The 14323-nt window shown below is 45.0% G+C and overlaps 2 protein-coding genes across 5 annotated transcripts in view; one reads left to right on the forward strand and one right to left on the reverse strand.

Moving 5' to 3' along the window:
* The window catches only part of LOC310745556 (uncharacterized protein), a 270786-nt gene extending 257767 nt beyond the window's left edge, over positions 1-13019 (reverse strand). For all 4 annotated transcript variants that reach the window (XM_083578365.1, XM_083578364.1, XM_083578363.1 and 1 more), the window contains exon 1: positions 12514-13019. In XM_083578365.1, the coding sequence (XP_083434491.1) occupies positions 12514-12711 (198 nt within the window). In that variant the 5' untranslated portion in view covers positions 12712-13019. The remainder of the gene's footprint in view (positions 1-12513) is intronic.
* EOMES (eomesodermin) overlaps positions 1-14323 on the forward strand; it is a 307841-nt gene that overhangs the window by 3867 nt on the left and 289651 nt on the right. The window lies entirely within an intron of this gene.

Below are 14323 nucleotides of genomic sequence, written 5' to 3' on the forward strand. Positions count from 1 at the left end.
TGTTCTTCAGTAAACTTTAATCTTTGTTGTTGACTTTACAACCTGACTGAGACTCAGTATTTCACCTGAAGAAACCTGGTTGGTGGCAGTGAAAGAATAAAGCAGTGGTGTACAGGTCAATAGCCTGTGAAACGACCAGGGGCTCTGTACGAACGCCACAGTGCCAATCAGATGTTTTGGACTACACATCCCATCAGCCCCAGTCAGCATGGTCAATAGTCAGAGACGATGGGAGTTGTAACCCAAAACATCTAGAGAGCACCAAGCTGGATGGTCTACAAATTTCAGTTCATGAACGAACAAAAGCTCCAAAAGTTGCATCTCGTTTTTACTGTAGCTTGTATTTTTTTATTGTGCATACATGTGTGCATATATATGAAAAGAAAAAGGATTGCGTGTGTGTGTGTGTGTGTGTGTGTGCGCGCACGCACACACACAAACACACATAGAGACAGACAATCATGATGTGCTGCCTTCTTCCATGAAAGCAGAGGTGACCACTGACCCCTACATCAGCCCTTCCTGAAACCAGAGGTATCTATCTATTTAAAATGATTCATCATAAAATATATCCAATTTATCTATTTTATTTATTTCATAAAATTTACAAACCATTTGATTCTACCTCAAAGCAGTTTATCAAAAAGGTAAAACAGTAAAATCAAGGAAAGATGTTTGCTGTTGAACTAACAAGTTTGTTTAATGGCTTCAGACAGATATACACACAACAACAATTGACTTAATATTTCCGTTTTGCTCTGTTTACCATTCATCACCATTTGTACACAAAGCAGCATGAATAAAAGATAAATATAGAGATTGTGTGTGTGTGTGTGTGTGTGTGTGTGTGTGTGTCTCACATCACAAGGAACAAAGGTGTAAAACTGCCAGAAGACCCAGGCTATGGGCTGATTGTAAAGTAGGGATGAAGAAGAACCTGGTGCTCTCCTGCTGTAAATCAAACACAACTCCCATCATTCATAATAATAATAATAATAATAATAATTTATTATTTGTACCCCGCCCATCTGGCTGGGTTTCCCCAGCCACTCTGGGCGGCTTCCATAGAAACCACATTCACTCATTCATACTGAACTCCCATAATCCCTGAGCACTGGTTTTGCTGGCTGGGTCTGATGGGAGCTGGAGCCTAACAATATCCTAAGGACCACAGGTTCCCCATCCCTGACCAGGTGGGAAAAGTCTTCCTCTTATAGGTGCTCTCCTTCTATCGTAGAAAGGAATTCTTTCATCAGAACAAGATGCTTCCGTTAGAAGAAGGGAACCTATCCTACGTATATAGGCCCCATACTACTAATGCATAGCACTCACTCTGCAAAGCCTTTCCTTACCACGTGATATCAGGTTCACCATGTTAAATATTTCCGTTTGTCCCTGGGATTCTCTAGCTGAAGGAAGGAAATATGGCCATATATTATATTTCGTGCAGTTAGATCTACCGTTGTATATTCCTTACACATTAGTAGCAGCATTTAGCCATGATTTCTCAACTCCCATTCCCTAAGCAGACTTTTGTTCTTGAATTCCCATGGAATACCGACATGCTGCAGTCACTAACAAGTGGACAGATAGCGACAACCCCGGACTGCAGCTTCCTTGCCCTTGCTCAGCTGTGCATCCTGCAGGCGTTAATGGGTTTTATTTCCACTCACTCTGATCTTGGGCCACACAAAGAGTCTTGCTACTGGCAGCGCTGAATAGAGGATCAACCTCTATGTGGATGAAAATCGTACCCTTTTTTTTTTGCACTAGATAAAGAAAGATTGCAGAGGTAGACATGAAAGTAATGAGCTACAGTGGGGCACAATGTTTCGCTCCTAAGCAAGGCAGCGCTAAAATGCTCACTAATAACTCTAGTCATCACTCCCTCTGGACTTTATACTCCTGTGCCTTGATATAAGTTATAGACTCATTTGGCCACTGAAAATTAGAAACATGGGAATCTGCCTTATTCCAGGTCAGACTAGTTGCCCATGTAACCTAGTACTGCGCATTCTGACTGGCAGCAGCTTTCCAGGGCTTCAGGCACAGGTCTTCCCCTTCCCTCCCTACAGGATTTCTCCAACTGGGGATGCTGGGGTAGGGATTGAACCTAGAAGTATCTGGGAAACACACTATGACCCTTCCCCATACTAATGATCCAGGAAACCAAAATGTTTGTTTACAAAGCTATTGTACTGACAACCTTACTGTATGCTTGCAAAACATGGACCACTTATAAACGCCAGCTCCAACTCCTCGAAAGATTCCATCAACGGTGTCTCCGAAAAATTTTACACATCATTTGGGAAGACAAGTGAACTAATACCAGTGTACTGAAAGAAGCAAAGATCACCAGCGTCGAAGCGATGATTCTTCAACATCAACTTCGTTGGACTGGTCATGTTGTGCGGATGCCTGATTGTCGTCTTCCAAAGCAGCTACTCTATTCCTAACTTAAAAATGGAAAGCGTAATGCTAGTGGTCAACAAAAGAGGTTTCAAGACTGTCTCAAGGCAAATCTTAAAAAATGTAGTATAAACACCAACAACTGGGAAACACTGGCCTGCGAGCGCTCCAATTGGAGAACAGCCTTTACCAAAGGTGTCATGGGTTTTGAAGATGCTCAAACTCAGGACACAAGGGAGAAACGTGCTAAGAGGAAGGCATGCTTGGCAAACCCTTACCATGATCAACTCCCACCCGGAAACCAATGTCCCCACTGTGGAAGGATGTGTGGATCCAGAATTGGCCTCCACAGTCACTTACGGATTCATTGTTAAAACTGTGTTTATGGAAGACAATCTTACTCGCCTGTGAGTGATCGCCAAAGAAGAAGAAGACCCCAGATGAACCCAGAACAGACAAATGCTCAGCAGGAAAATGGCTTTGCTATATTTTCACAGGCAGGTTTGGAGGTTTTCTGCATGAGAAAACAATTGCAAGGATTACATGCAGAGAAGCATGAGCTTCCCCCTTGCACGCACACACATATTAAGAAGCTTTTGTGTATCTCTTGAGTGAGTAGCGGCAGACAATGGACCGGATTTCCCTCAATATCCTTATCAACTATGTATCTTCACTTCCTTTGTATTGAATGATGACACCCTATTGAGCAACTCACTCTTTGGGAGAAGTTAAAGCACAGTAATAAACATACTTCTCTCTCCCAGAGATCCACTTGGCATCATGCCTTTGTCTTGGTTTCAAGTTGTTGGGGGGGGGGCAGTTTATTTATTATCTGGCCAGACACACTCTGCAGAAGTTTGAGAATCCCACAATTATAAAAAATTCAAAGCAGAGGATGCTGCATGCCACACAGGTATTAAAGACACACACAAAAATATCATAGAAGCAGTGCTCCTGCAGCCAGAGTATAGGAAGATCTGAGTTGTAAATTATTTGTTTTCTTTTGCAAATACCTACACCGGTTACTGAGGGACGTGGTTGGCGATGTGGTCTAAACCACAGGGCTTGCCGATCAGAAGGTTGGCGGTTCGAATCCCCACGGCGGGGTGAGCTCCCGTGGCTCGGTCCCTGCTCCTGCCAATCTAGCAGTTCGAAAGCATGTCAAAATGCAAGTAGATAAATAGGTACCACTCTGGCGGGAAGGTAAATGGCGTTTCCGTATGCTGATCTGGTTTCACCAGAAACAGCTTAGTCATGCTGGCCACATGACCCAGAAGCTATCTGCAGACAAACGCCACCTCCCTCAGCCAGTAAAGCGAGATGAACGCCACCACCCCAGAGTCGTCCGCGACTGGACCTAACAGTCAGGGGTCCCTTTACCCTTTACACCGATTACTGGCTATTGCATTTCCATGGGATGATAAATATCCCAGCAACACAGAAGCAATATGGAACCTAGCAACACCATCCCAAACGTTACTCAGAATTACGGTAGGTCCCACTGAATACAAAGAGACTTGCTCGCATGTAAATATGCTGAGAACTGCAGCCTAAGTACATTCTCATATGTGATACACTAACAGCACAATCTTATGAATTGGGCTATTGGGTTGTTGTTTTTATTTTTATTACGTATTTTGTGGTTTTATATCTTGATTTTATTCTGTGAACCACCCTGAGGACCTCCCCCCCAGGTATCGGTTGGTATATAAATTCAATAAATAACAACAACAACAACAACAACAATGTCTACTCAGAAGTAAACCCTCCTGACCAGTGGTATTCTCAGATAAATGTGCATAGGACTGCAATCTACGAAGCACATTTAAGACACTTTCATTAATTTAGCATCACAAATAAATGCTGTATATACAGGAGGAAATTTAGAAGAAAAGCTGAATATAAATTCCAACGAATAGCCCATTTAAAACATTGCTGATTTAAACCTCAGGTGTGAAACAGATCCTAAGTTGTTCAATGCAAGCACAAAAGACCTGAAATCTCTTCAGAACTACAGAGCAACATTTTCAAAAGCATTAAACACTAATTGGTGTCCATCTGTTCCAAGCTGGTGGACAGCTCCTGCATTCTAGTTCTTTACTTTGGAAGACGAACTGCACTACTTTTATCAGAAATTATATTAGGAATATGCTCATATGTATTAGGGAATGTTCAAGAAGGAACTGAAGTATGTTGTTTGGACTGGAATGTAATTAGTCAAAGGCTCTCTGGCATGAAAACTCTGTCCACAAATCTCTGGTGTGTGTTGTTATTCAGCAGCAAACTACCTGTGGCATCAGTCGCTATATATAAAATCACCATGTATAGTTTAGCAGTAACAGGCAGGCATGCCACAAATGCTCAGGTGACCCTATGCAACTTTGCACAGAAGTTAAGTCCCACTGTGCACAGGATTGCAGACGGTTGAATTTATTTCACAAATCACGATTCCACCCTTCAATAACAGGTAGCAAGAGCAGCTAACAATAATGAATTAAAAAAACATTCTAATAAAATCATAAAGCAGCAACAACAACAAAAGCATTGTAAAAACAGAAGGTATAATTGAGGCCTAAACCATGGGTAGGCAAACTATGGCCCGGGGGCCGGATCCGGCCCAATCACCTTCTAAATCTGGCCCGCGGATGGTCAGGGAATCAGCGTGTTTTTACATGAGCAGAATGTGTCCTTTTATTGAAAATGCATCTCTGGGTTATTTGTGGGGCATAGGAATTCATTCATTTTTTCCCCTTCAAAAAATAGTCCGGCCCCCCACAAGGTCTGAGCTGCAGTGGACCAGCCCACTGCTGAAGAAGTTTGCTGACCCCTGGCCTAAACAATCAAGTTGTGGGAGTTCAAAAGGAAATCAGAAAGAGGTTGTTGAAAAGGTGAAGGCACCAGGTGAGTTTCTCTGGGGAGAGTTTTCCAAAGACACGATGCCACAAATAAGAAAGCCCTCTTCCCAGGATGTCCCCGATACACGTCAGACAGTGGGGGGCACCAGTGGCGACAGGTAATCCTTCTACAAGCCAATTCCTTCCCCAGTAGTCCACTGCCATGCCATGCAACACTTGGGACTGAGGTTGTGGAACCCCTTCCTCTTGGTTGCCACTCAGTGGCAGTGGCTGGTACTGCAATATACCCCAACCCACCAGCCATCACTAGTGCATCACACAGCTGGCTAAGCAGAGATATGAAATCAGAAGATACATTTTTTCCCCCGTGGCAAAATTCCTGGGAGTGCAACTTACTTGTTCCTGCTCCTATTGCTCTAGCCTTGATCAGCACCTTGACAACAGTAAGAAGAAAATTGGGGAGGGGGGATGAAAACCTTTGCAAGGCCAAGCGTCTATGAAGGCACAGTTATTCTCTGTAGCCTGATAAAATCAAAATGTGAAGTGAAATGGACTAGCGAAGATCAAGAGCAGCTTCTGGTCTAGTTAATTTTACTCTGAATGAAAACTAGGCAATTTTTTCTTGTAAATCCACACATTAAAAATGTCAAATGACATTTCAAATCTAAGTCTCGTGTTTCGGAGGGGACTGTGTTATTCACCTTGGACATTATCCATGGCAGACACATCAAAATGTAGTAGACATTTTGCAAAATGTGTATTGCAGCAGAGATTTATTCCTGCTTTTTTTTGTAGGGTATCTGGCTGACTGGGAAAAGGGCGAAAATGGGTTGGGCTGCAGCAGGAGATACCACAACACCTCCAAGTTTCTAAGAAGCAAGTATATGCAGACACTCAAGTAGAGGTTGAAAAGCTGGCATTTGTTCTATTAGTTCAATGCAGCTGAATTCAGGGGAGACAGACGTGGTTTTCTATTGTGGTAAGATGTGCCCTTTAAAACAATGGACATCTGCCAGCCCCGACTGAATTACCGGTTTACTGAAAATATCATACTTGCTTCAGGTGCAGAATGCTCAATGAATTATTTGGTCGACATTTTTAAGGACCTCATTGGCACTTCCTGGACTAATCAAAGTCCAGCTATCCTTTAGTTTTCACACCACCAAATTTTGCAATAGAGTTATCAAGTTAAAAACATGCAAAAAAAAAAAGCAGATAAAATGTACATTTGTTAATAAATTTTAATAATAATTTTTATTATTTATACCCCACCCATATGGCTGGGTTGCCAGTAGTTAATATGCACACGCAAATGCCTATTTTACGATAAAATGGATACAAAAGTCTATATTCTAGGATAAGATGCATCAGACAAAATGCACATTTTAGGGTAACACGTACATTGGGGTTAAATACACATTCCTGGGTCATTTAAAAGTTAATCTACAGACTGACGCATAAACAAGAGAAAACAAGAGTTAAGAATGAAAAAATGCAAGACCGGGTATAAGCCAATCCATACACCCTTAGCTCCAGGGCATGAATATAAAAGCTCACGTGTTAATAGACAAAGCTGTAGTTACATTAAATGTGTGTTCTAGGGCATTCTCCATGTGGTCTCTTTCTTGTTCATTATTTCTAACTGTGCAAATGTTTATATAATCAATCTCTGCACATGCATACAAACACTCACTGACACACCTCACTCCACTCTGTAATCGCCTCTACTCAAAATAGTACCTATTTTAATGAGATTCCCCACCCCCCACCCCATTACAATAGCATTTTCTGCACTTGCCCCAGGAATCGTCATCAGTGTGAGTGGCTTTTCAAGCTTCATCCACTTATTGATCATTTGGCTGAAAAAAATTCAAACAGCTGTTCACGCTCAGTATGCTTCCGCAATTCTTTTCAGCGACCAAGTAATTTTAAAAAATAGTGTATTTATTAGTCCCTTTGCAGAATCCCCCAACATTGCATGAGACTTGACAAAGCCATTATGAAGTCTAACCAAAGGCTCTCTCTGCTAGTCTGCAGCATGAGCTCAATTTAAAATAATTCAGAAACGGATTCTGCTAGAACCCTCTTTTGTTAACATCGTTTCTCTGCATTTGGGAGAAGCTGACGAACCAACTTCATTAGACTGAGCAAAAAAGCAATTTTGAAAAGGTAACGGAAAGACAGTGCATGGAAATAAAGAATATAGAAACAAAAGATGTCCTTCTCACAGGAATTAACTTGAAACACAGAGGTAATGATTTCCTACTGGAGATCTAACTTTCCCATGTCTTAATAGGCTTCCAAAAGAAGACACATGACAGTGTCCACTGCAAATTGTCTTGGTGATCTAGAGTAACCAGAGCTTACGGGTCAAGGAAGGCACGCTCTATTCAAAACAGGAAATACCCTGCCTCAAGTATTATGGATTAGCAATTTTTAAATTTTGTTTAGCTCACTATTTGACACAAGCTTCAGCTCAGTTCCATGCCGGACTCCATACTCATAGTGAACATATTTCAGTACAACCTGAACACCAGCCCTAGCCTAGTTTTGGTTGTGTTTCATCTCAACACAGTACAGTAACTGCACAGTAACAGTAAGGAATAGGAAGAACAAGCATGGACAGATCAGAGAACAATGTTGGTATGAAGTCTTGGTATCCTCCAACCCAGGCATCCCCAGCCTGCGGCCCTCCAGATGTTTTGGCCTACAACTCCCATGATCCCTAGCTAACAGGACCAGTGGTCAGGGATGATGGGAATTGTAGTCCAAAACATCTGGAGGGCCAAAGGTTGGGGATGCCTGGTCTAACCAATGGACAACTATTTAGACACCCCCTGTAAGACTCTGGGAGGGTCAAACTAGCGATTCTGGTAGTGGAGCCCTGGTGCCTTGCTACCAGAGGACCTTCCAGTAGCACACATGGGGGAACGCCAGATTGACTCCGCTGGTGCGCCATGCAGTCCCTGCAGCCCCCCCATCCAACTCACCCTCCCAGCTGACGCTGCTGCCAGGAGGCTATTGCTATGACTGCCTCATTGGGTGAGCCCTTTTCTGTTTTAACTGTCTCTACTTTCTTTCTGACAACTCTGTTTAATCCCTAGCAAGCTGGCTACTGTCTTCTGCACTGCCAAAGAAACCACCTCCCTGAATTACTTTGCCGCTGCCAAGTGAATAGGTCCCCTCTCCCCGAACCTCTTCCCCCATGGCCATCCTGCTGCCTCTGAAACAGCTCCCCACCTTCTCTCCACTCAAAACTTGGGTTTGTACGTTTCTGCTTCAGCGCCTTTCTCTTCCTACCCATTAAACAGCTCAATTGATGTTTCCCATGAGAGAGAGCTCCTCTTCCTCCTCTGCGCATCATCTCTGCTGGGATACAAGGCCTGGTCCCCTTCTAGTCCCTCCCTCTCGTTTTCTCTTCCCGCTGTCAGACTTTATTCTGTATGATCTGCAAGGCAAGAGTGATGCTTCTAATGCTTATGCTAACCTGCAAGTACGCACAATTCAGAAGATTTTTTAATATCTGGGGAAGTTTCTGAAAACTACAGAGTTTTGATGAAATGCCTTGTAATGAAAAGTGTTGTTTTCTTCTCTTTAATAGATTGAAGACCCCTTTAATCATTGATGAGCCACTTTTTGAGGTCTTCCTGAAAAGAAGTACAGTGGAACCTTGGTTCTCAAACTTAATCTGTTCCAGAAGTCCATTTGACTCCCGAAACCATTCAAAAACCAAGGCACGGCTTCCGATTGGCTGCAGGAGCTTCCAGCACTCAAGCGGAAGCTGCGCCAGACATTCAGCTTCCGAAAAATGTTTAAAAACCGGAACATGTATTTCCGGGGTTTTGGCGTTCGGGGGCCGATTTGTTCATCAACTAAGCCATTTGAGAACCAAGGTTCCACTGTATATAAATTCTTTAGGTATAAATAGATTCATATCTGTTGTTAGGCCAGCTCTAAGACTGGAGCATGTTCTTCAGCTTTCAAGCCTTGAGTTGAGAAGCACAGAATGGCTGAGTTGGAAAGGGACCCCGAGGGTCATCTATTATAACCCCCTGCAATGCAGGATTTTTTTGGCCCAACGTGGGTCTCAAATTCACGATACTGAGATTAAGAGTCTCATGCTCTACCAACTGAGATATCATTCTACAAATCAATAGGGTTCACAGATGTTTTGAATATGCCTCCTTAAATATCAACAATTCATTGCAGGTTGTACCACTATAGACTGTCTGGAAACCTTGCCAGAAACTGCAGAAATACTGTCCTGCCTCCCAGCTGCCACCTTTGAAACTACCACCACAACCACCCCGTTTGGAAAACCAACATTCACTCCCTGCAAAGAGGGAAAATATGGAAATACTTTCCTGTAGAAAGCCAGCTCTCCAGGGAGACTTACGTTTTGTCTCCAATATACTGTGTTCTGCACTCAAGCTTTGCTTTGCTTTTTACATGAGGATAAGAATTCAAAAACATGATTTTGCAGAATGTTACCTTGCTCCTTACACCTGGATTTAAAGCCTGGCTTAAGCAGAAGTTAGTCTCGTCTTATGCAAAGGCAGTATTGCAGCACATTCCTACAAATGTACTCCTAAGTAAATCCCGCTGTTTTCACAGGGGTTTACTCTAGGAAAGTATCTGTAATATTGCAGCCTTACTGACTCATTTCACAAGATAGCTTTGAGCACGACTGAAGTGAGCATCGCACAGATTTCACACTAAGAGTGCTATAGAACAACTAAGTATGCAGCGTTTCAATACACGGAAGAGAGACTGTGTGTGTATGCACATACATGTGCATGGTGTATCAATTTGGAAAATGGTCCGTTTAATATTTTGAAATAAATAAAACAGAAGTGATTTAGTTGCTGACAATCAGTGGTATTCTTAAAGAAGACCTGGAACAGTTTAGCACTGGTGAAAGCACTGTAAACCCATAATTGATTAGTAGTCCCCTTCTCCCCACCCCCAGTCCCAGAAACAGAGTTATTTAGGCAATAAATAAGGTAAGTTCAGCTTTGATACTGGGCACCAAGAGGAATGCTGTCATCATGTTATTTGAAAGGCAACACCAGAGGGAAAGCTGTACTGTTAACTGTGTCAAGAATTTGCTCACAAACACAACAGAAAACCCATCTCAGCGGAAGGCTCAATTACGTATGTTTTAATTAGCTATGAATCTCGCCAAGCATCATCAGTGTCGTATTTTAACCTGCAGGCACACATTATTTGACTTCCTGCTACCGGCTGCTAGTAAGACATTAGGCAGAGTGCACAGTACATCTAGAAGTAACTACTGATCACTGATTTCTGCTGATGGCATGCTTTTGAAATGCTGAAGGCGTTGTTTGGCACAGCCGCCAAACATTTCAGTAGTAGCTCTCGCTGTATATTTAATTAATGCGTGCAAGCTAATATTTGAGGAATATGCACAAGCTGGAATGGTTTTGTAGGCCTGAACAGTCAAAAATTTACTAGCACTTACTAGAACACAGGACACCTTAGGAAGCTTAAAAGCAAGAATGCAAAATTGGCATTCCAGGTTTTTTGAGCGTGGGGAGGAAAGAGATCCTAATATTAGTAGTAATAATAATAATAGCAGCAGCAGCAATGTTAGAAAGTAACCAATACAAATAGAGGCACAAGAATCAAATGTAGTGTTGTCAACCAACAGCCTCTAGTGTGTGTGAGAGAGAGAATTCAGTAGAATGAGTATCCTTTTCTGTTGACAATAAAAATTAATGTCCTATATAGTTGGCGCATAATGTTTAATTATCTAGCACAGCAAGGTGGAGGCACTCAGTTGACACAGATCAGAAAAGATCTAATTCCAGGTGCAACTGGAATTTATTAAGCAATAGAGGATCTCTTGCTTCATAAACACTACTTTATTGAAGTAACTGGATTCTCTTTCCTTTGACCCATGTATAAGTTTTTGTGGCTGCTATCTGTTTCTCCATTGGTTGGCTGAGTGGCTCTTTCCTTATACATCTTTTAATACAAGCATCAGAACTCTCCCATGAATGTGAAAACTACACCATGAAAACATACCAGTTCCCAGGATAGTGCAGCCATTCATATTTAAGAAGGAAATAACCTACTACTAACGCCGCAGTCGTCCACAGTGGATAGGCAGATAGAACTCCAATGGAACGTTAGTCAACTTTTGCAGCATGCAAATGTTTTCACTCGATCAATAGTCCACATTCACCGTTGTAGGCAAGCTTAGGCCTTTGTGAGCATCTCTGCTGCAAGCACACCAGTCCTTCCATTTATGAAACCCATGCTGGGAAACATTATTGGCAAGGCAGGCATGCCTACAGACAGGAGGACTGATCAATGTGTTTCGCTAGCATTATCTTTAGCAGGGACATGCTCCCCTCTCTTTGGAAGCCTGCTTCAGAGAATTCGCAGAGCAGAAGATCTATCAGCACCACCAAGGAAGGCAAGGCTGACCCATTTCTTTCAGTTTGCCAAAGCATTCTTGCTCTTGGTACAGGATGAAGCAGCCCATCTACAATGACACAGCAAGGATGTAGCAGCAAAAAAAACCAAAACCGTGCAGGCTTTCCTCCTCTCCCTTTGATATCTATTCAGCACATTCTAGGCCCGTGTTCCCTATATGCCAGAGGAGACACTTCAGCAAGGGATATGCCGTTAAAGCAAACTTTTGAGCCAGCAGTTTTTCCTCCGTTGTCGTTGCAGTTCGTAAAGCGCCCCACCCCTCACCGCGCCCTCGACGTTGGACCCAGAACAACGCTGCTGAAAAAGAACCACAATCCTTTACAGAGAAGGGTCCCACCCTTAACAAGTGGCTCTTTCAGACTTCTTAATCTTGCCTTGCCCTTAAACCACATTAGGACCGCCCTTGTCTGCGCCGAATAACTCATTGTTTTCGATTTGGAAGGAAAGAAAGGAAAAGAATCAAACCGGGTGGGGAATGACAAGAGCACTTCTAAAACATAAGTTTTTTAAAAATGCATAACAACGCATACATTTAGGCTTAAAATCCAAGGCACCATTTCTGCACAGAGAGATGGAGGGCTCCTTTTTTTTTTTTAACTCCACTTCCACCCCCATTCACGATCATTTGCTTCCTATATCCAGATTGCTCTCCCCCACCCGCTCGACCCTCCCAGTTTCTTAAAGGCGGCTTTCCCCACCCCCACCCCCACCCCACCCCTCCTGTGCGCGCTCGGCGATTTCCGCCTCGGCAAAGGGGGAAGGACGCGGAGTTGGTGGGGGAACCTACCTTTTTGTCTTCCTTCTCGCCGCTATGCCTCTTCTCCGGCTGCTGCTGCTGCTGCTGCTGCGCGCTGTCACCGGCGCTTTCCCCTGCCTGCCCATCCTGCTGCTGCCGCTGCTGCTGCTGCTGACAGCCTCCAGACCCCTGCGCGGCGTGGGGGATGGGCTCCGGGCACGGAGAAACTCCCCGAACATCCATCTCCATCTTCCAAGCCGCCGGATTTGCAAACAAAAGCAGCCAAGGAGAAAGAGACTTTCCGCCACCCCGGCGTCTCTCTTCCTCTCCAAATCTCTCTCTCTCTCTCTTAGGATTTGATTCCCTTTCCCCGGTTATGCGCGTGCATTTATTTGGCTTGAAGAATAGGAAGCCGAGGGGCACACTCACATGGTTCCTCTCCTGCACAGATCCGGCGCCTGCGATCTCATGCACAAACACACACTTGAGATCCTCCAGACTTTTGCAGCCAACGTGTGCGCCTCGCTGTCTTGCCGGCGGCGGGTATGGTGGCCTCCAGCCGCGAAGCGCGCGCGGTCCCCTGCCAGACCCAACTCCCACCGTCCTCCTCCTCCTCCTCCCTCGGCGAGGATTAGAGACTTGGTGGTGGTGCTACTACCGCCAGCCGGGGCTTCCAGGCCCGGGCAAGCCTTTTGCATGGGGCTCTCTTACTGAATTTACCCCTTCCTTCTCCGACGCTGTTTCTCTTTCTCTTTTTGGAGAGGCGGTTAGGGGAGCCTCTGAATGGAGAAGTTCGAGGCGGCGTGAGGGAAGGAGAGAAGCCGCCGAGGGGCTTGGGAAAAGGGGAACTCGGGGGTATCCTGAGGAGAATGTCGAGGAAAAGTTAAAACGCCTCTCGCGCGCGCAAACGCACCGCGCGCGCCCCGCCCTGTCGCCACAAGGACCCCAGGCAGGCGCGCGTAAAGGAAGCCGCCGGTTTCAGTCCCGAGTGGTGGGGAAGAGGCTGGTTTATGAAGGAGACGGCGGCCCCCCCTCGCTCCCCCCACCTCTTCCAAGCCTCTGTGTCTCCTTGATGCTAATCTCCGCGCTGTGCCCGCGCGCGCGCTCCTTTCTCCGTGTATCTATACATATATGCGCAACTGGAGCTCCCTCTCCAGACGGCCAGCGCAGCGCATGAGGAACTGGAGTAAAGGGCGGGCGTGGAGGAGGGGGGGGGAGCGCGCGCGCGGGTGAGAGAGAGAGAGAGAGAGAGAGAGAGAGAGAGACGCCCCCCTCCCCGCGCACGCGCGGCTTGATGAACTCTGCTGATTGATTCTTCAGATTAATACAGTAGTTGCTGTTTCTGAAAGGAAGGGCGAGCCCAAGCTCAGGGGCTTCTTTGGAATGCCAGCTGTGAAAATGTGGAGTCATCAAGATGGGCGCCTCTGGGCATGTGCAGAGGGCCTCTCCTCCTCCTGGGACTCTGTCCCCAGAGAGTTGCTCCAAGGTGGTCTCATACCTACACTTTAAAACCTTCAGTTTTACAAGTGTACCCCCCCCCAAAAAAAAACCCAGTGAAAGAAGCTTGTATGGTAAAGGTAAAGGGACCCCTGACCATTAGGTCCGGTTGTGGCCAACTCTGGGGCTGCGGCGCTCATCTCGCTTTATTGGCCGAGGGAGCTGACGTACAGCTTCCGGGTCATGTGGCCAGCATGACTAAGCCACTTCTGGCGAACCAGAGCAGCACACGGAAACGCCGTTTACCTTCCCGCCGGAGCGGTACCTATTTATCTACTTGCACTTTGACATGCTTTCGAATTGCTAGGTTGGCAGGAGCTGCGACTGAGCAACGGGAGCTCACCCCGTCGCCGGGATTCGAACG

The sequence above is a fragment of the Podarcis filfolensis genome (assembly GCF_964270895.1).
Source record: "Podarcis filfolensis genome assembly, chromosome: 12".
Lineage (NCBI taxonomy): Eukaryota > Metazoa > Chordata > Lepidosauria > Squamata > Lacertidae > Podarcis > Podarcis filfolensis.